Source organism: Carcharodon carcharias, chromosome 18 (assembly GCF_017639515.1).
Source record: "Carcharodon carcharias isolate sCarCar2 chromosome 18, sCarCar2.pri, whole genome shotgun sequence".
Taxonomy (NCBI): Eukaryota; Metazoa; Chordata; class Chondrichthyes; order Lamniformes; family Lamnidae; genus Carcharodon; species Carcharodon carcharias.
In genome coordinates this window covers 89,325,412-89,348,683 of record NC_054484.1, presented here as the reverse complement: position 1 = coordinate 89,348,683, position 23,272 = coordinate 89,325,412, and the positions used below count along the sequence as shown (strand labels likewise).

The window sequence follows — 23,272 nt, the reverse complement described above, 5'->3', positions numbered from 1 at the left end:
GAATAAAGGTACAGGCACAGAGAAACAAGAAATAAATTGAGTTTACAAATGGATGTTTGGTAATACAGAATTTGAATATTTCGGAAAAAAAGAGACATGCTGTCGAAGCTTTTCATTTGGCACTCATCAGGGCAGCTAACTAGATAAACTGACAGTAAAGGGAACAACAATGGTACTGGATCTCCAATCTGAATGTGGTTCTAATGTGCAGCTCCATATATTCACATCCACATGAAGATCCACCTGGATTTCAGGAGTCCATCAACTTCCATATCACTAAGAACATTGAGCCATTCAACTTGTTATGTAAAATTTAGCAATCATGCAAAGTACTCCTCTCTAATGCAATTGGGCTTTCATCCAAAACAGTTCTCGCATTTACACCTTCAGTCATTTGGTGGTACAGGACTTGCATATAGCTGAATAAAGAGACATGTTACCAAAACTTTTCATTTTGCACTCATCAGGACAAATGCAAGAATACCAAATTTTAAAGGGAACACCAATTTATACTGCAGGAGAATAGGGGTGCTGATTAGTTGGCATGTTGTCTCTGATCGGTTGAAGCTTTGCTATGAAGAATGCACCAGAGAACTGTTGCTCCCTATGTTCTGGTTTAAATCTAAAATCCTGTTCCCATTTCTCATAAGTAGATGGATCTCTTGTGAACTGAAACCCATGACTTCACTCTGTTATGTATGGCTTAGTAGTAGAGATCAATCATGCATGGGTGATCGCCGGAAGGAGAATGCAGGAAAGATGCCTGTGTGATCCTATCATCTCACAGAACATAGAACACACCACACCATTAAATCACTGCGAGTAGCTTCAATGACTGTGCGGGTATATAATTATATTCAGGAATATACAGTAATACAAAGAAATACCAGTTACATTCCTCCCTCTTTCAAATAGTCCATAAACCACAGCACAGTTCTCTAGCGTGGGTAACGTCCAGGGGGCTCTGCAGTGTGATAGGAATGGGGAGTGATCAGAGAGCTCTGCAGTGTGTGAGGGATGGGCAGTGATCAGGGAACTCTGCAGTGCGGGGGGAATGGGCAGTGATCAGGGAGCTCTGCAGTGTGTGAGGGGTGGGCAGTGATCAGGGAACTTTGTAGTGCATGGGGAGTGGGGTATAGTGATCAGGGAGCTCTGCAGTGTGTGGGGAGTGGGGTATCGTGATCAGGGAGCTCTCCGGCGTGTGGGGAATGGGCAATGATCAGGGAGCTCTACAGTGTGTGGGGAGTGGGGTATAGATCTCTGGGAGCTCTGCTGTGTATGGGGAATGACCAGGTGTGTAGGTGAGGGTACTGCAGTTGATGTAGTTTATATGGATTTCAGCAAAGCCTTTGACAAGGTCCCACATGGGAGACTTATAAAGAAGGCAAACGCAAATGGGATACAGGGTAGTTTGATAAGGTGGATTCAAAATTGGCTTAGCTGTAAGAGACATAGGGTTATGACAGAAAGCTGCTCCAGTGACTGGAAGCCAGCGTCCAGTGGTGTACCACAGGGATCTGTGCTGGGTCCCCTATTATTTGTCGTTTATATAAACGACATAGATGACTATGTGGGGGGTAGGATTAGTAAGTTTACGGATGACACAAAGATTGGCTGGGTGGTTAACAGTGAGGTTGAGCGTCTTGGGCTACAGGAAGATATAGACAGGATGGTCAAATGGGTAGATAAGCGACAGATGGAATTTAAACGTGAAAAGTGCGAGGTGATACACTTTGAAAGGAGTAATTTGACAAGGAAGTATTTAATGAACGGCATGACACTAGGAAGTTCTGAGGAACAAAGGGACCTTGGCATGTGTATCCATACATCTCTGAAGACAGAGGGGCATGTTAGTGGGGTGGTGAAAAAGGCATATGGGACACTTGCCTTTATCAATCGAGGCATAGATTACAAAAGTAGGGAGGTCATGTTGGAGTTGTATAGAACCTTGGTGAGGCCACAGCTGGAGTAGTGTGTGCAATTCTGGTTGCCATATTATAGGAAGGATGTGATTGCACTGGAGGGGGTGCAGAGGAGATTCACCAGGATGTTGCCTGAGATGAAACATTTAAGTTATGAAGAGAGTTGTATAGACTTGGGTTGTTTTAGTTGGAGCAGAGAAGACTGAGGGGTGACCTGATCAACATGTACAAGATTATGAGGGGCATGGACAGGGTGGATAGGGAGCAGATGTTACCCTTAGTTGAAGGGTCAGTCACGAGGGGACACAGGTACAAGGTGAGGAGCAGGAGGTTTAGGGAGGATGTGAGGAAAAACTTTTTTACCCAGGAGGGTGGTGACGATCTGGAATGCGCTGCCTGGGAGGGTGATGGAGGCGGGCTGCCTCATATCCTCTGGTGAAGAGTCATACGGACTCGAAAGGTTAACTGTATTCCTCTCCGCAGATGCTGTCAGACCTGCTGACTTTTTCCAGCTATTCTCCTTTTTGTTTCAGACTTCCAGCTTTTATCCTTCAAAAAGTACCTGGATGAGCACTTGGCACGTCATAACATTCAAGGCTATGGGCCAAGTGCTGGTAAATGGGATTATGTAGGTAGGTCAGGTGTTTCTCAGTGTCGGTGCTGACTCGACAGGCTGAAGAGCCTCTTCAGCACTGTGAGATTATGTGATTTTGCTGTGTGTGGGGAATGGGCAGTGATTAAGGAGCACTGCAGTGTGTGGTAATGGGCAGTGATCAGGGAGCTCTGCAGTGTGTGGGAAGTGGGCAGTGATTATGGAGCACTGCAGTGTGTGGGAATGGGCAGTGATTAGGGAGCACTGCAGTATATGGGGAATGGGCAGTGATCAGACAGCCCTGCAGTGTGTGGGGAGTGGGCAGTGATTAGGGAGCTCTGTAGTGTGTGGGAATGGGCAGTGATCAGACAGCCCTGCAGCGTGTGGGGAGTGGGCAGTGATTAGGGAGCACAGCAATGTGTGGGAATGGGCAGTGATCAGGGAATTCTGCAGTGTGTGGGGAATGGGCAGTGATCAGGGAGCTCTGCAGTGTGTGGGGAATGGGCAGTGATCAGGGAGCTCTGCAGTATGTGGGGAATGGACAGTGATCAGGGAGCTCTTCAGTGTGTGGGAAAGGGCAGTGATTACGGAGCTCTGCAGTATGTGGGAAATGGGTAGTGATCAGGGAGCTCTGCAGTGTGTGGGGAATGGGCAGTGATTAGGGAGCTCTGCAGTGTGTGGAGAATGGGCAGTGATTAGGGAGCTCTGCAGTATGTGGGAAATGGCCAGTGATCAGGGAGCTCTGCAGTGTGTGGGGAATGGGCAGTGATCAGGGAGCTCTGCAGTATGTGGGGAATGGGCAGTGATCAGGGAGCTCTGCAGTGTGTGGGGAATGGGCAGTGATCAGGGAGCTCTGCAGTGTGTGGGGAGTGGGCAGTGATCAGGGAGCTCTGCAGTGTGTGGGGAATGGGCAGTGATCAGGGAGCTCTGCAGTATGTGGGGAATGGGCAGTGATCAGGGAGCTCTGCAGTGTGTGGGGAATGGGCAGTGATCAGGGAGCTCTGCAGTGTGTGGGGAGTGGGCAGTGATCAGGGAGCTCTGCAGTGTGTGGGGAATGGAGTATAGTGATCAGTGATGTCTGCATTGTGTGGGGAATGAGCAGTGGTCAGGGTGCTCTGCATGGGTGGGGAATTGGCAGTGTGAGAATGTATGTTTTTTTTTACTATTTTTGGGGAATAGTGTGTTATTCTGTGAAGAAGGCTGTGTCAGAATGCATCCGTGTCTCTGCGTCTGCATCTGCATCTGTGTGTCTGTGCATGTCTCCGCATGCATAAATGATTTAATTAAGCTCCATAAAGGTTAATAGAGGCAAGTCTGGGAGGTTAAGACATGAATGGATGAAGGCTTTAGATGTGATTTGTAATGAGATATTATGATGGGGTTAAGGTACAAGTAAATAGGTTGAGTGTAACAATTGCATTTTTTAGGTAAGTTGAAAGTTTGTTTGAATATCAAAGGAAGTCAGAGGTAACAAGAAACACTTTTACATATCACAAGAGTTCCATAGGTAAACAGAAGAGGGTATATTACATTTTATTGACCCAAAAGCAGAAACAAAAAAGAAACAAGAAAGATTTAATATTTAGAAGGATTTGACTTTCAAAGAGGTGTGAGAACAATATAACCTGAGATGAAAGGGGGGAAAAGGTATTTTAGAGTTCCTGTGGAAAGCAGTTTGCCTTCAGTAATATTACTGGATTTTTATAGATAAACATCTATAAGGGACTCTTGCCTGGAAGGTGTTTACTTGTGGGTTTGAACAAGTAGGGAGTCTTTTGGGAGAATGTTTTGTAACACTAATTGTATCTGTAATTGTGTGTGCCAAAGTTTTCCTTTCTTCTTGTTAATAAAACTTTTACTTTTAATTTTTAAAATCTCAAAAGTGTTATTGGACTTCTTGCTGCTATCAAGGAGATATAATAATGCTTATAATGTTATTGCAAATTATTTTAAAATAGAGTTCAAGTGGTGTCGTTGTCTGTGTGTGTCTTAATTGGATTAAAGCTAGCTGGTCTAAAGGCTTCGATGTATAGAAGAGAAGTAGGTTTGAAATGTTAATTAGGTAAACATAGGAAAGTTAGAAGGTGAAGTGTAAAGGGGGCAATTTGCATTTTTAAATAAACCATTCAAAAGAATGGGTGAAATATTACATCTAGCCAGAAGTCAAATAATGTATTTACTTTTTCCAAAGCTTACTAATAAAATTGGTGCTATGAAAGGGTTTTATTGTTAGAAGAGACAAAGTTCAAAAACCTAGTGATACAATGAGAATTTGCGCTCAAAGAGGAAAATATGGATAAAGGAAGAGAAGGCTATTGGTAAAAGAAGAGGGATTCTAAGATCTAAAGCATCCAGCCTGTAAGCCTCAAGCCGCTGTCTGCAAGGACACAGTGTTGAAAGAAACTCATTTTGAATGCAGCTGTCCAGAGTGTGCTTTGCCAGGGATCTGTTTAAATCTGTGTTTTATACTGTTGCCTTAACGGAGGTGTAAGTGTAAGTCAGGTTAATTACGGGATTTTTAGAAGTTATTCCAGTAGCAATTTGTAGACAAATGATTGTGTTAACAATCTTTTAATTAATACATGTTTAATTTAGCTTTATAAAAATCTCTTCAGACTCAATGGTCTTATTACAATCAATTCAAAGCCTGCATCTCAAAACATACAAATTGCAAAAATTGGTTATGACAGTTGTTTCAAATCCCTCTGGGATTTGAACAACTCAGCGTTTACCATCAGCTGTGCCATAATAATTGAAGAGTCTTTGCGAGATATATTTGTGATTCCTTGATTGGTTTGGAATTGGTGAATCTTAAGGTTACAAGTATGAGGAGCACTTTGAATTCAGGAGCGAGTGTGAGGTATTTTTGAAGTGGTGAGACTGCAAAAATGGCTACATCATTGGCTAAATCTTTTTTTTTTGGAAGTAGAAGATATAACTTTGATTGGGTTACAGAAAGTATCCAAGAATAAGTTAACAGAGTTGGTGGATAAATTACAATTGGGGTTACCTGCAGGGGCTAGGAAAGCAGATATAATTGAAGGTATAGCACAGCATTTAAAGTGGGAAGTGATACCTGACACTAGTGAGTCACAGCTGGAGGTAATGAGACTTCAGTCAAAAATGAAGAAGTTTAAACTTGAACAAGCAAAGGAAATGAAAAAAACTTGAGCTAGAGGCAGCAGGAAAAGAAAAGGCAGCATACAGAAAGGCAGGAGAAAGAAAGGAAACTGGAACTGGAATTACAAGCAAGAGAGAGGGATAAAGAAACAAAGGCAAAATGTATTCCAGAATGTTATTACCGTAAGGGTGATATTTTAATGAGAAAGTGGAGGCCAGATCATGTCTCAACAAGTGAAAATTGGAGGGAGGTGTTATCCCGGTTAGCTATAGAAATGAGACTATGAGGATAGCTCATGAAATTCCAATGGGGGGACATTTAGGAATTAGGAAAACACAGGCAAAAATATTTTTAATGGCCTGGATTGTAGAGGGATGTAGTAAAAATCTGCAGAACATGTCACACGTCAGGTGATAGGGAAACCACAAGCAGTGATTAAGCTGGCACCTTTAATTCCAATTCCAGCATTTGAAGAACATTTTACGAGAGTCATGATTGATTGTGTAGGACCCCTCCCTAAGACGAAAAGTGGAAATAAAAATTTACTGGCAATAATGGATGTGTCTACCAGATTTCCTGAAGAAAAGAAATTGACTGAAGCAAATTATTTAATTAATGCTGCAAAAAGAAGAAAGAAGCAGAGGGTGTGTCAAATAAATATGCTGGAAAAGTACTTTGACAGGGAAGAGCACCAAAAGGAGGTGCTAGTGGTGGTAGATAATAAGAAAGAGGTAGAAATGCAGGATTCTGAAATTGATTTTCCTCTCATCAAATTGGATAATGCCGGGGCACGTGAAAATTTAAATGTAATATTGAGTTACCTTCCAGACAAGTGTCAAAGTGATTTGGAAAAGCGATTGTAGTCACACAAATCTATTTGTGGAAGTAAGTTGGAGAGGACAGATTTAGCCTTACATGATGTGGCTTTAGAAGTTTCACCTTCGCTAAGGCAACATCCTTATAGATTAAATCTGGTAAAGTTATCACAAGAACAGGAATAAATTGTCTTTATGCTTCAAAATGATATCATTGAGTCTCGTCGCAGTAGCTGGAACTTGCCTGTTGTACTGGTACCGAAACCAAATGGAACACAAAGACTGTGTGTGGACTATCGAAAGGTGAATGCCGTGACAAAAGTGGATTCATATCCTATACCATGGTTGGAGGATTATATTGAGAAAGAGGGACAATCAAAATTTATCACAAGGATTGACTTGCTAAAAGGATATTATCTAGTACCATTATTGGAGACAGCAAAGGAGATATTGGCTTTTGTGACACCAAATGGATTACATCAGTTTAAAGTCATACCGTTTGGTATGAAGAATACACATGCGACATTTCAAAGGCTGGCGAACAAACTAATTGCAGGTCTAAGCAATTGTGCTGTTTATATTGATGACTTAATAGTTTTCAGTCAGACATGGGATGAGCATTTATGAAATCTGGAAGAATTACTTACTCGATTAAAAGGAACTAATTTGGTGATGAACATAGCTCAAAGTGAATTTGCAAAAGCAAATGTTATGTATCTAGGCCATACCATTGGACATGGTAAAGTGGCTCCGAGAGATGTGAAAGTCAAGTCTATCATGGATTTCCCAGTGCCTACAACAAGACAAGTAGTTTTGAGATTTCTGGGCATGAGTGGGTTTTACCAGAAATTTGTACCAAATTTTAGCAGTGTGGTTGCTCCACTGACTGAACTATTAAAAAAGAACATGGAGTTTCAATGGGCACAGGAGTGTCAGAAGTCATTTGACAGTTTGAAAACAGTATTGACTATGACACCAGTTTTGGTAGTACCCAATTATGCCAAGCAATTTAAGTTGGCCATAGACACAAGCAATACAGGCATTGGGGCCATATTATTACAAGATGATGACACTTGAATTGAAAAACTGATAGGGTATTTTTCACAGAAGCTGAATGTACAACAGAGAAGATATTCAACTATTGACAAGAAAACATTGAGTTTGGTGTTAGCATTGCAGCATTTTGAAATTTATGTTGCAAACAACTCATCGGAAACAATTGTTTTTACAGACCACAATCCTTTAAAATTTCATGACAAAAGTGCAAGGCTACTCAGGTGGAGTCTATTACTGCGACCATTTAATCTAAAGATTATACATGTCGCTGGTAGAGAAAATCTGTCTGCAGATGCATTATCATGAGTTTGAAGCTTAAAGGGAACATTGGACGTTTTAAAACCCGAACACTGAACTTGAAGGATTTCTGTTGATACAAAGGATTTAAGGATTTGTATACATATTGTTATGTTAATGCATGGATCTGGTAAAGTAATAAAGTATTTGGATAAGTATATAGATAAGTATAGGAGATAGTGTAAGATGGGTCAATAAAAATGAAGCTATCTTTTAGAATTATGAGCATTTAAAGTTAGACGAAGGGACACCTGAAGCTAGTGTGTCACACCTAGAGGTAATAAGGCTTTAGTTGCAAATGAAGTAGTTTGATGTAGAGAGAGATAGAGAAAGGCAATAGCTTGAATCGGAAGAAAAAAAGAAAGGGAAATGAAAAAAAACTTGGAAAAGAAAGGGATGGTCTAAAAGAAATAGAAATAAAAAGGCTTCAATGGGAAAAAGAGGGGAAAGAAAAAGGAAAAAAAGTGAATGCAAGAAATAGAAATGTGAAAGCTGAACTTCAATTTAAGAGGGAGAAATTAACAATTGAGGAAAGGGAGAATGAAAGAGATAGAGAAATTCAGAGAGATAAGGAAGCCAGGCAATATGAATTGTCTAAAGTGAAAGTTGGAAAAAAGGAAGAAAGGTGAGACGGTGATTCAGATGGTGACTTGGATTCCTTTGAGGAATTTGATTTAACTAAGAATCTTCGCTTAGTGCCTAAATTTACAGAGGATGGGGTTGAAAGATATTTCACTTCATTTGAAAAGATAGCTATGAAATTGAATTGGCCAAGAGATGCTTGGACTATAATGTTACAGTGTTTTGTCAGGTACATCAATGAATGTGTATGCAAGCTTATCGGAGGAACAATCTTCAGCTTACAAGATAGTAAAGAAGGCCATGTTAAATGCTTATAAGCTTGTCCCTGAAGTTTATCAGTTGAAGTTTAGGACTATAAGAAAGAGACTTAATAAGACTTCTGTAGAGTTTGCAAGAGAAAAATAAATTATCTGGGATCTATGGTTCAGGGCATTAAAATTAGACAAGACTTCTGAAAATGTAAGAGAGGTTATGATTATGGAAGAATTCAGAAACAGCATTCCAGCAAACGTCAAGACATATTTAGATGAAAAACGAAGCAAAAAGATCAGGGAAGCTGCTGTTTTAGCTAATATGTACGAAATTTCACATAAACAGTCGAGCGTCGGAAAAGGCTCATATGGAAATCGGGAAGGAAATTTGAGATATAGAAAACTTAGCGATGGTAAAAATGTTAGCAATAAGGATCAAGCTGAAGGATCTATTAAAGATGGAAAGGTGGGAAGTAGAGTTGAAGGAGGGAAACTAATATGTTAGCATTGAAATAAGGCTGGGCACATGAGATCAAGCTGTTGGAGGTTAAACGGGAGGCTGGTGTCAGTGATAGGAACTCGGAAGAGATCTGTAAGTAAGAGTACCATGGGCTCTTGAGATCCAGGTGCACAACAAACCAATAGTTTTTGTACAGATGGAGAAGGAAGGAACAGTAGTAGCTGGAGAAGTGGGAATGTGTTCACAAATTACCCAAAGGAGCTCTGAAGGGGCAGGTTACAGGGATGATTAAAGATGTTATATGTGAAGGGAAAGTATATCCATGTTTATAAGGAAGAACTAGAAAGGATGTCAAAATTTTAAGGGACACAGGGGCTAGGCCAGTCCTTAATGTTATAGGACAGTGCCATCTGTTGTCCAGAAGGGCTATTGAAGAAGATAGAATTAATGGGGTCAATGGGGGAATCAAACCCATTTCATTGCATAAAGTTAAAAACTGATTTGTAAACAGGAGAGGTATTTGTTAGGGTAATAGAGAAATTGCCCATTGCAGGAGTTCAAATTAATCTAGGGAATGATATAGCTGAATCACAGATATTGACTATGCCTACTGTCACAGAGCAGCCTATTGAGGCACACTCAACAGAGGTTTTACAGAAAGAGCATCCTAGATTGTATCCAGATTGCGTGGCTTGGGGTCACAGACACACAAGTTTAAACAGGAAGAGGAATAATCTAAAAGACAGAGGCAGGGGGTAATACTGAAATTCAGTTGCCTGGATCAATCATTGAGAGAGCTCTGCAATGTGTGGGCAATGGTGTAATGATAGGGGAGCTCTACAGTGTGTGAGGAATGGACAGTGATCAGGGAGCTCTGCAGTGTGTGAGGAATGGACAGGGATCAGGGAGCTCTGCAGTGTGTGGGAATGGGCAGTGATTAGGGAGCTCTGCAGTGTATGGGGAATGGGCAGTAATCAGGGAGCTCTGCAGTGTATGGGGAATGGGCAGTAATCAGGGAGCTCTGCAGTGTGTGGGGAATGGGTAGGGATCAGGGAGCTCTGCAGTGTGTGAGGAATGGACAGTGATCAGGGAGCTCTGCAGTGTGTGGGAATGGGCAGTGATTAGGGAGCTCTGCAGTGTATGGGGAATGGGCAGTAATCAGGGAGCTCTGCAGTGTGTGGGGAATGGGTAGGGATCAGGGAGCTCTGCAGTGTGGGGGAATGGGCAGTGATTAGGGAGCTCTGCAGTGTGTGAGGAATGGACAGTGATCAGGGAGCTCTGCAGTGTGTGAGGAATGGACAGTGATCAGGGAGCTCTGCAGTGTATGGGGAATGGGCAGTGATTAGGGAGCTCTGCAGTGTGTGAGGAATGGACAGTGATCAGGGAGCTCTGCAGTGTGTGAGGAATGGGCAGTAATCAGGGAGCTCTGCAGTGTGTGGGAATGGGCAGTGATTAGGGAGCTCTGCAGTGTATGGGGAATGGGCAGTAATCAGGGAGCTCTGCAGTGTGTGGGAATGGGCAGTGATTAGGGAGCTCTGCAGTGTATGGGGAATGGGCAGTAATCAGGGAGCTCTGCAGTGTGTGGGGAATGGGTAGGGATCAGGGAGCTCTGCAGTGTGGGGGAATGGGGAGTGATCGGGGAGCTCTGCACAGGTGGTGTATTCAGGTCACGAGCCAAAAATCTCAAGGAACACAGTCGTAAAAATAATCACTAATTCCAAATGAGGGGAAAAAATGAAATCATCTTTGTCATTGGGTCTACCACAGAAACTTATTGGACTCTTTCATGATAAATAGGGACGTGAAATGGCTGCTCTGTCTGTTCCTCATCCATTAGTAAGAAATGATCTTGGTTAGGAGGTGGCAAGTCAGTATAGCAATACATGACAGTCACAGTTCAATCAGTGCCAGTAAAAGGATCGAGTCTGTGGTGTAGACTCTACCTCAGCGTAGGGAACTGGAAAGTAATCACCCCAAACTAACTGAAGGGTGGGAGAGCAACAAGTGAGCGGCAAGAATTAGGAATGCTGACTCCAGAGATTTTCAAAAGAATCTGAAAGTGGTGGATTATGCGCGAAATGCAAAGCGCTCCCTGTCAGGTGTCAATCAGTAAATACCACTCTCGAAGAACATCTTCAGAATCAGCACTGCTTTCAGGAGCTAGCATTGTTGTGCACACTACAGTGTTGATTTTAAAACGAGTAGTCGTGGGGAGAGATTTCGAATCAGGGCAAAATGCATGTATGCTGTATGGACCGCAGCCCCGCTCCCCCACAGATGATTCTCAACAACAACCTGAATTTATATAGTGCCTCTGACATAGGAAATAGCCCAATGGCACTTCACAGGAACATTGTCAAACTAAATTCCAGGGAGATAACCAGACAGTTGACCAAAAGCTTGGTCCAACAGTTAGGCTTTAAGGAACAATTTAAAGTAAGAGAGCATGGTGGAGAGATCTAAGGAGGGAATTCCAGTGATTGGGTCCTACAGGCAAATAATAAGCAACAGCCACCAAACAGAGAGCTGAAACACAGATTTGGCAATCAGTTTGCGGAACACCACTATCGTGACCCTGAACTTTCAGTCGCTAGTCATTTTAATTCTCTGCTCCACTCCCACTCTGACCGCTTGCCCTCTTACGTTGTTCTAATGATGCTAGACCTAAGCTTGAGGAACAGCACCTCATCTTTCAATGAGGCACTTTATGTCCTTTACATTGAATTCAACAATTTCAGACCAGAACCTTTGCCCCTTTACACCGGCTGACAGTTTACTGTGGTAAATCTACAATTGTAAATTTATACTACCTCTAGCCTGATCTATCGTTTGTTTACTTCATCCGTTAGCATCTCTTTTGGCTTTGTACCATTACCCAATTGTTATTTAATCAGTCCTGCCTTCCACCCTTTCACAGAATATCCCATTTTTAATTTCCTCCCCTTCTTCCTTTCCCTTCATTTCTTAAAAACTATTAAATCCCTAAGCATTTCCAGTTCTGATGAAGGATCACCAATCTGATATGTTAACTCTGTTTCCCTCTCCACAGATGCTGCTGGACCTGAAGATTTCCAGCATTTTCTGTTTTTAGCACAATTTAAAGGTCTCATTTCTGCAGGTAGTAAATTGTTGTCGGAGATTTTAGAAATGTCTGATTTTCAATTTTTACGTTTTCTCTGACTTCTTCTTTTCTGTCTCTCCTATTACAATCTTCTTTTCCCCCCCCCCCCCTCTTCATCTCCTTTCTTGTACCTGGTTTGACTCTAATTCACCCCACTTTCCTCTCAGTCCTCTGGCTTTTTCCTAATCTTTGAACTTGATTGGTTAAGAAAGTAGACTAGTGGTCCTATCATTCAATGAGGTGGCAGATGCTGCATTCCCCATGCTGAGCCATCAAATGCTTGTACTTCCAGCTAGTTACAAAGCAAAGTGATTTTGAACTGAAGGGTACAGATAAAAGTCAAACTAAGAAAGTACATGGTGAGATACCCCACACCAAAAATATCCAGCCAACTGCTAATTCTACATGTTCCCCAACTCTTACCTGGGAATACTGGTCAGGTAAGTTACAACAGTTTGGAACTCCTCTTCAGGGATATCTGTGAAATTTGGATATTCAGGAAAGGTTATAATTGGATAGCCATCTGCTCCTCGGCCACCTGAAATGAAGAACATAAAGATTAATAAATCACTGTTGTTCCACACCCTCAAGGCAATTCAGTTAAACAGCCCAAAAAATGTTAAAAGGCCTTTGTACCAAAATAGATCTTTGAAATCTGCCCTCTCAAGTGGATGGAAAAGATTCCATATTACTACTTTACAGAAAAGCAGCGGAACTCTCTCCAGCTTCCTGGCCAATACTTAATCATTAACCAACAACACTAAAATGGAACATCTGGTCACTATCACACTGCAGTTAGAGGGAGCTTACTGTGTAGGCATTGGAGGGAGTGCAGAAAAGATTTACAAGAATGGTTCCAGGCATGAGGAACTTCAGCTATGAGGATAGGTTGGAGGAGTTGAGACTGTTTTCCTTAGAGAATAGAAGGCTGAGAGGAGATTTGATAGAGGTGGTTAAAATCATGAGGTGTCTAGACAGAATAGACAGGAAGAAACTGCTCTCATTGGTGGAAGGATCGAGAACCAGAGGACACAGATTTAAGTTGACTGACAAGAGAAGCAATGGCTCTGTGAGGAAAACCACCTTCACGCAGCGAGTGGTTAGGATCCGGAATGCCTTTCCTGAGAGTGTGGAGAAGGCAGGTTCAGTCAAGGCAGTCAAGAGGGAATCAGATCATTGTCTGAAAAGGAAGAATGTGCAAGGCTATGGAGAGAGGGTGGGTGGGTGTTGGTGGTGATACTAGTTGAATTGCTCCTTTGGAGAGCTGGCACAGAGAGGACAGGCCAAATGGCCACCTTCTGCGCTCTAACCATTGAGGTTCTGTGATTTTGCTGCCATTCCTACATTACAACATGACTACGCTTCTAAAGTACTTCCTTGAGCTTTGTCCTGAGGTCAATAAGAGGCACTGCTTAAATGCAAGTTTTTCTTTCAACTTCCCTTCTCTCCTGAAACGATGAAGTATTTTAACCATAATACTTTAAATAGAAAATACGTAGTTGTACAGACGTGTATCCAGCACTGGAGCTCCCCCTAGTGGGAATATAATTATTTCATCTCACTTTCAAGAACTGAGATTTTTGACAACAGAGAGCGACATTAAATCCAAGCAGCCAGCACTCTACATCACGAATACTGAGACACTCTTTTGTTTGCCCCTGCAGTAAGCCCCAGTGAACCAGCTGGGATGGGGATAGCTCTGTGGATTGCGGGTCTAATGTTTTGATGCAGAGTTTCACTGAAATGGCATTTTTCATCATTTACACACTACTCCACCAACTATGCATTTCAAATCAATAAAGCAGCTAAGCATTTATTTGACCCTGTCGAGCAGATTTCTTTTCTGAACTGGGAACAGTGTGCTAAACAAACCCAGGGATCATATGAAAGGTCAGTTGGTGGGAAACAACTACAAGCCACACAATAACGTCAGTTCAGGTGATCCTATGAAAGGTCAGTTGGTGGGAAACAACTACAAGCCACACAATAACGTCAGTTCAGGTGATCCTGATTCAATGTCTCGAGTCTGGCTGTGTTTCTTACCAATTACTAACAGCTTTTTAAGGAGATTGGGTATGCTCCCCGATACTGGATGGTAACAAACAGGCTCCTAGAGCAGACAGTCAAACTGCAGACAGTTTTAAACATGGGGTAGAGAACACTGCAGGTCAGACGCTGTAGCTACAGGCGGGAACCGGGCCAGACATTAGCTACAGGCGAGAACCAGGCCAGGCGCTGTCGTTACAGATGGGAACTGGGCCAGGCACTGTCGTTACAGATGGGAACTGGGCCAGACACTGTCGTTAAAGACAGGAACCGAACCAGACGCTGTCGTTACAGACAGGAACCGTACCAGACGCTGTCGTTACAGACAGGAACCGAACCAGATGCTGTTGTTACAGACAGGAACCGAACCAGGCGCTGTCGTTACAGACAGGGACCATTCCCTCAAAGCCTCCTTATGCAGCAAGCACTCCATTTCAGCAGCAGTTGCTTCTTCACTTGGTTCGACTTGTGTATCCATCAATTTTGCCCGTCATTTCTAAATCTTCTAACCCTTCAGGCTTCTAATGGTTTGGATGCCTTATGGGCTCTATTTTCCTTCAAAATGTTTTAATAAAAATGTCAAACATAGAAATAAAAAGCCAAGTGAAATCCCATCAGACCTCTAGTAATAATAAGCTACTGGCAAAAGCCACATCAATTTCAGTGAGCACATTATTAACCCAGCAATTCAAACATCAAGGCGGCAATTGTCAGGCTTACAAGCGCCGGCCTTGGCCTTCAGTCTCCCAGCCACCAATGGCATAGCTGCCAGCCTTGCACCCACTTGCCTTGCTCCCCTGCAGCCACACACTCAACAGTGCCACAGCCGCGGGCATCGCAAGCCACCACTTCCATTCTCATCCCATCATCCTTGCAACTGCCAGCCTTGCCCCAGCTAACCTCCCCACCACCCAGCTTCATAACTGCCAGCAGTACAACCACCATCACAACTGCCAATGTCATCATCGCCAGCCTTACATTCACCAGCACTGTATCCACCAGCCTCACATCAGCATCACCAATGCCAGCCTTGCCCTGCCAGCCTTCCCACTTTCAACTTCAAGCATCTGCGCCACAACCACCAGTGTCACCATCGCCAACTTTGCCCCCACCAGTGTCACAAACACCACCACCGCAACCCGTCATAACTACCAGCCAATACAAATGACATAATTGGAAAATTGTCTGCTTTGCATACAACTCTGTAATGATGGCCACATCATTTCCACAGAATTTGGTGTGATTGGTCACCTTGACATCTCACTTGATTTTCACGACTCTGGTGGGCACATGTCAAGGCTTTGCCATTCCTGGTTGTGGAAGTTTCATTCCTGGTAATATTCCCATCAGTACCACTCATCCCAGGAAACATTCCTATTGGTGACCCCACACATAAGGGTGGTGGCATTACACCCTGGTGGGGTTGTTCCTCACTCAATTCATATTGGGTGTTCATAGCCTGAGTTACAGAGGAGATTCTTCAAAGTATTTCTGTCCCCTGATTGTCACTAACACTTTAAATTTGACTGAGAGAGAATGTCCTCACCATGTGCACCAGAGTGCACCTTGTGCTATCAATAATTTGACAAGTGAGCTTTCACCAATAAATTGCACATCTCCTACAGGCAAAACACACAAAGAAAATGGGCAGAGAAAGACCAGTTGCCCATCAACTTTTTCCCATCCAAGCATAGTACCATGAGGTATCACAATGTCTACCCACCAGCAACCTTGTAATCTCCTGGGAGAGGCCAAAAACATTGACTGACCTCTAAACAAAAATTGGTCCCCATGACTCAAATTCTCAAGATGGAGGTCCTGGCCTTCAGGTTAGCCACACATGCAGAAACAAAACACCTCACATATTATAAATAGCAAAATGCTCTCGGTGTAACTGGTTGAACAAAATGGATGCAATACACAATTAAACTAATGGATTTTAAAGCCATCCTCAAACAACCGATGACAGTTTAGTTGCTGCACGATTTAAAACTGCTCCGAGGGATTGCATCTGCATACAGATAAATATAGACAGTAACCATGGCAACTAAGGTATCCCTTAGTTACCATGCAGATCCGGCACCAGGTCCACTAACCTAATATTTGTGGCTTCCATTGTATAATGTTAAAAATGGACATCAGCCATTAGAGTCCATTCACAGTCTAACAACGAATGTAACAATGATTTAAGTTGCAGCAATCAATCATTATGCTAAACCTTATCTCGGAGAGGCCAACAAGCTTTGCACATGGATATGCTCATTTCCTGGTGGCACAAAACAGAGAGGGGCTCATGATAAGGGCCTCTGCCCTCTTTGTGTGGGCATGCAATTTTGTGAGAGAGCCCTAGCACCTGGAGCAGGCAGGAGAATTGAAATAGTGCACTAATAAGGCATTGGCTGGCATCTCCACACCTTCTGCTTCCCTTTCCTGTATTTCTCTTAGTTACCTACAGTAATGGGCATTAGCGCCTGTGCCCAGCCAACTCACATCACAAGCCTTTGTTTCCGAAGTAGTACTGAGATTTTTGAGGATAGAGGATTTGTGGTTACTTTTTTTTTTGACAGGGGCCAGCAGGTCAAGAGCACTGCTACTGCCTATTGACTTCTGATGTGCGGGACAGTAAATCATACTCCCATTTTTAGGTACGGCCTCCTGTCAAGGTTAAGTTGGCAGGGGTTCCTGTGCCAGTGGGACATCACACTGATGCAGATGACATGAGTTCAGCTTATACAGGCCAGTTCTGGTCAGATTGGGTCAGGAAGCAGGGAAATCAGTCCCTTTTAAAGGCATTTTTTTTAAACATCAAAAATGTTTTATTTATAAAATTTGTAAAAGTACATTACAAAATATTTCAACTTGAAAATTACAGAAAGTGCCATAAAACTCAACTTGTCTCCATTCAGTGTTCTCCACTCTTAGGTGCCTCTATACAATCGTAATTCTTTGATAGTTTCAATATATATTCCATAATCAGGCATTCGGCCAAGGAGCAAAACATTTCAAATTCAAAAATGACAGGAAGTGCCAATCAAATTCAACTTTCCTTCATGCAGCATGTTCCTCTTGGAGGTGCCTCAATATAATTTCAATAATCTTATATTCGCAAACTACATTCAATGTGAGGCACGTATTCGAGGGGTTCTACAAATTTTCCCACCCCTAGTTGCACTATGACAGAAAGACCTCAGTTAGCAACCTTTCCCCATTGCACCTTTGCGCCGGCTGCCCCAAGCTTTAGTGCGTCCCTCAGCACATAGTCCTGGACTTGGAATGAGCCAGTCTGTAACACTCGGTCGAGGACAACTCTTTGCACGAGAAGACCAACATGTTTTGGGCAGACCAAACTCGGTCTTTCACCGAGTTGATGATCCTCCAGCAACAGTTGATGTTTGTCTCGGTGTACATCCTTAGGAACAGCCCATAGAGCCCAGAGTCCTGTGCCACGGAGCTGCTCGGGATGAACCTTGACAAAAACCACCGCCTCTCTCTACAGACCTTCTTTGCAAAGGCACATTCCACAATGAGGTGGACAACAGTCTCTTCCCCACCACAGCCACCTCGAGGACAGCATGCAGAAGGGATGAGGCTCCAGGCATGTAAGAAGAGTCTGACGGGGAGGGTCTTTCTCACCACTAGCCAAGCTTGTTGAAATTTCTGGCAATGAGACATTCTGCCAAATGACTTTTACAGTCTGTTCGGGGAACCAGCTGACAGGATCCACCATCTCCTTTTCCCGCAGGGCCTCCAGGGTGTTATGTGCCCACCGCTGCCTGATGGACTTGTGGTGAAAGGTGTTTCTCTGCATAAATTTTTCCACGAGGGATAGGGGTACGGCACAGTCCAACTACTTGGGGTGTCCACAGCAGTGTGGCCAGACGCATCCTTTGCAACACCGGAGACAGGTAGAACCTCAGCACATAGTGACACTTGGTGTTTGCATACTGAGGGTCTATGCACAGCTTGATGCAGCCACACACAAAGGTGGCCATCAGGATGAGGGCGATGTTGAGTATGTCCTTTTCTCCTTTATCTAGAGGTTTATACATCATGTCCCTGTGAACATGGTCCATTTTCAACCCCAGATAAAGTGGAAGATGGCTCGGGTGATCGTCACAACTCAGGAGTGAGGGATGGTGCAGCAACACCGAGAGTGCCTCACACCTGATGACCAGGTTCTTACCCACAATGGAGGGGGAGCATTGCTCCCACATGCCCCAGTTTTTTTTGATCATAGCTACTCACTCCTTCCAGTTTCTAACCCATGCCCCAGTCCCTCTGAACTATATCCCCAGCACTTTCAGGCAGTCTAACCTGACAGCGGAGAGGACAAAGGCTCGATAGGAAGGACCTGACAGTGAATCCCAAGCTTTGGCTGCAAAGATCTTTTTACTTGAAGTGTCCACAGCAGTAAGAATGGTGAGGAGCTCAAATGTCCATTTTATCTGTTAAACTTTCTAACATCCACAAAATGGCAGGTGAGTGAAGAGTCAATGAAGGACAAGTCACCAGCAGAGAGCTGAACAATCAAATCCTTCAGTTAATCTTCAAGATCATTAATATTACCCGCTTTACTTACATCTCCCTGCTGCCCTAATGAAGGGAAATGCCCCAATTCTGGTTTCTATATGGCATTTGGCCACTAGCAGCTTTTAATTTTAGGTTGGTTTTGGGGAGAAAATTCCAGCTTCACAAATTTAGGAGCAGCGCAAAGCCAAGGCCATAGCGCCTGTGAAACACTAAGGAGTGCTGCATTGTGACTCTGCCGAGGGAATTCAAAAAAAATTATGAAGGGATATGAGTGCCTCTGACAAGGCCAGCATTTGTTGCCCATCCCAAATGGGCACCCAAATTTATTTTTTTAACCGAGAACCATTACAGTTATCATAAAAAGACACTGGTCTCAGGCAGAGCCAAACTGACCCAAAAGGTAACTGGGTTTGTTCCTGGCCCACCGCCTCACCCAGGCACTTAGCAGGTTGTGACTGCAGCTCAGGCCTCATCATTCAAAGCTATTTTTAACATTTAGTTTCCTTTATCTGCAGCAACTGGAAGTGTTCCATGCATTAAAATACTCTGTACGGTAACAATATAACTATTCAGGGCAGGTAGGCTGGGAACTCAAAGGCTAGAAATAATGCAGTCACACAAGTTTGTTCAAGTATCATTTTGGCAGTGCTTACTCTCATGGTAGGGGTCCTACATGCACTTTCTGTATCAATCAAAGGACAAATACAGCAATATCTACAAGCTTCCCTAAAGTACACTAGATTCTGGAAAGGTCCCATCAGATTGGAAAATAGTAAATGTGACTCCTACGTTCAATAAATGAGGGAGACAGAAAGCAAGAAACCACAGGCCATTTAGCTTAACAACAGTCGCAGGTAAATGCTGGAATGTGTTATTAAGAAGGTTATAGCAGGGCACTTGCAAATTTCAATGCAATTGGGCAGAGTTGACATGATTTTTTGAAAGGGAAACCATGTTTGACAAATTTATTGGAGTCCTTTGAGAAAGTAACAAGCAACATGGATAAAGGGGAATCTGTGGGTGTGCTGTATTTAGATTTCCAGAAGGCATTTGACAAGGTGCAGCATCCAGGTTAATCCAAAATAAGAGCTCATGGTATAGGAGGTAACATTAGTATGGGTAGAGGATTGGTTAGCTAATAGGAAACAGAAAGTAAGCATAAATGGGTCATTTTCTGGTTGGCAAGATGTGACGATTGGAGTTCCACAGGGATCGGTGCTGGGGTCTCAACTATTTGCAATTTACATCAATGGCTTGGACAAAGGGGCCAAGTGTTTGGCTGTCAAATTTGATGATACAAAGAAAGGTAGGAGAGTAAGTTGTAAGGAGGATGTAAGGAATCTGCAAAGGGATATAGATGGATTAAGAGAGTGGGCACTAATTTGGCAGATGGAGTATAATGTGAGAAAATATGAACTTGTCCAATTTGGCAGGAAGAATAGAAAAGTAGCATATTATTTAAATAGAGAGAGATTGCAGAAATCTACAGTACAGAGGGATCTGGGTGTCCTGGTACATGAATCACAAAATGTTTGTATGCAAGTACAGCAAGTGATTAGGAAGGTAAATGGAATGTTGTTGTTTATTGCAAGGGGAATGGAATAGAAAAGTAGGGATGCTTTGCTAGAGTTGTACAGGGCATTGCTGAGACCACATCTAGAGCACTGTGTACAGTTTTGGTCTCCTTTAAGGAAGGATATAAATGCATTAGAAGCAGTTCAGTCATCTGATTCCTGAGATTGGGAGGATGTGGGATTATCTTATCAAGAAAGGTTGGACAGGTTGGGCCTGTATCCATTGGAGTTTAGAAGACTGAGAGGTGACCTTATTGAAACATACAAGATCCTGAGGGGACTTGACAAGGTGGATGCTGAAAATATGTTTTCCCTTGTACAAGAGACTAGGACTAAGGGACAGTTTAAGAATAAGGGGTCTCCCATTTAAAACAATGATGAGGAGGATTTTCTCTCAGAGGGTCGTGAGTCTTTGGAACTCTCTTCCCCAGAGAGCGGTGGAGGCAGGGTCATGGAATATTTTTAAGGCAGAGGTAGCTAGATTCTTGGCTAACAAGGGAATCAAAGATTATTGGAGGTAGGCGGGAATGTGGAGTTGAGACCACAATCAGATCAGCCATGATCTTATTGAATAGCAGAGCAGGCTTGGGGGGCTGAGTAGCATACTCCTATTTCATATGAATGTTCGTACGTATGTTCGTAGCTTGGCAACAAAGGTAGGCAGAGGGCAGATATGGGTTGCCAGCTGTGCTCCTAAGCAGTCATGGCTGTGGTCGTATCTCAGAGCCTGTAACATATTTTCAGTTAAGGTTCTGCATTTTGATCAGGGGGGAGAGCAGCACCCACCCCTGCAAAAGCCTTTCAAAGGTTCAAGTTACAATCCAAAAGTGCAACCTGTCATAAGAAAAAAGACTTACATTTACTCACCATCCTGACTTGGAACTAAATTCCCTCAACGTCTCTGGGTCAAACTCCTAGATCTCCCTCCCTGACAGCACTATGGGTGTACCTATACCACATGGACTGCAGCGGTTCAAGGCGGTGGCTCACCACCACCTTCTCAAGGGCAATTAGGGATGGGCAATGAACGCTGGCCTTTCCAGCAACACCAATGTCCCATGAATACGTTTTTTAAAAATTATATAAACCCATAACCTTAGGAAGACCCAAAGTGCTTTACAGCTAATGAAGTACTTTTTAAGGGTAGTTACTGCTGTAATGTAGGAAATGTGGCAGCCAATTTCTGCACAGTAAACACCCATAAATAGCAATGTAATGGCCATTAGAACATATTAAATTGGAAGAGTAGGCCATTCAGCCCCCTCGAGCCCACTCTGCAATCAATTAGATCATGGCTGATCTGTTTCGAGTTCCACATTCCCATCTACCCCAAAAACCTTTGATTCTCTTGCCTAACAAGAATCTATCTACCTCCGCCTTAAAAATATTCAGTGATCCTGTCTCCACCACCTTCTGAGGCAGAGTTCCAAAGTTGCATGAACCTCAGAGGTAAAAAATGTTCTCCCCATCTCTGTCCTAAAAGGGCGACCCCTAATTTTAAAACAGTGCCCCCTAGTTCTGGACTCACCCACAAGAGGAAACATCCTTTCCACATTCACCTTGTCAAGGCTGTTTGGGATCTTGTATACTTCAATCAAATCACCCCTCACTCTTCTAAGCTCCAGTGGAAACAAGCCCAGCCTGTGTAACCTTTCCTCATTAGACAACCCACTTATTCCCGGTATCAATCTAGTAAACCTCCTCTGAACTGCCTCCAATGCATTTACATCTTTCCTTAAATAAGGAGACCAAAACTGCACACATTCAAGATGCGATCTCACCAATGTCCTGTACAACTGAAGCATAACATCCTTACTTTTATATTCAATTCCTCTTGTAATAAAGGATAGCATTCCATTAGCCTTCTTAATTACATGCCTACCTGCATACTAACTTTTTGTGACTCATGCATTAGAATACCTAGATTCCTCTGCAGCTCAGAATTCTGCAGACGTTTATTCTTCCTGACAAAGTGAATAACTCCACATTTTCCCACACTGAACTCCATTTGCCAGATCTTTGACCACCCACTCAACCTATCCATATCTGTCTTCAACCTCCTTATGTCCTCTTCGCAACATACTTTCCTTCCTATCTTTGTGTAATCTGCAAATTTAGCTACCATGCCATCGCTCCCCTCATCTAAGTCATTGCTGTAAATTGTGAAAAGTTGAGGTCTCAGCACAGAACCCTGCAGGACTGCACTCATCCTGTACTGCCAATCGGAAAAAGACCCATTTATGCATACTCTATTTTCTGCCAGCCAGCCAATCTTCTATTCATGCTAATATGTTAGCTCTACACTATGAGATTTTATTTTCTGCAATAGCCTTTGATCTGGCATCTTATCAAATACCAGGCAATCTACTTCAGTGGGTTGGTCAAGGGATGAGTTTTGTCTAGAACACAGGGGAAAATGCCCTAGCTCTTTCCCAAATATTGCCATAGGATCTTTAACAGCCAACTTTGAGAGCAAAGGAGCATCAGTTTGGCATCGCATCCATAAGTACGGACCTCTATGTAGCACTCCTATCACACTGGAGTGTATGAGGTGACTACGACCTCACCCTGTATATTCTTTATAAAATAGATATAGTTATCCTCGTGACTATTTCTAAAGTTTCAAAAACCGGACAAAGACTTTTTAAAATGGCTGAAGCTATCTCTGTCTGTGACCCTTGAACAAAAGGAGCTCTCTGGTACTATCAGGAAAACTCGCACCTTGTTATCTCTGAACAGACACCTCTGTGGGCTGCACAGACCAAATTCAAAGAGAATTATACAAAGGACATCTGCATTTTCTAACCCAGGTTGGCTAACCAGAGTCTATTCACTTGCAAAGACAAAGGACATTGCAACCTTCCTTTCAAATCTTAATGTTTGGAACCTTTAACCTTCTTGAGAA

The 23,272-nt window shown here is 43.0% G+C and overlaps 1 protein-coding gene across 1 annotated transcript in view; it reads right to left on the bottom strand.

Annotated features, from left to right (window-relative positions):
* The window catches only part of mcf2la (mcf.2 cell line derived transforming sequence-like a), a 201,119-nt gene that overhangs the window by 91,686 nt on the left and 86,161 nt on the right, over positions 1 to 23,272 (bottom strand). Inside the window, exon 3 of the mRNA XM_041211957.1 lies at positions 12,641 to 12,755. Coding sequence (XP_041067891.1) covers positions 12,641 to 12,755 — 115 coding nt within the window. The remainder of the gene's footprint in view (positions 1 to 12,640; positions 12,756 to 23,272) is intronic.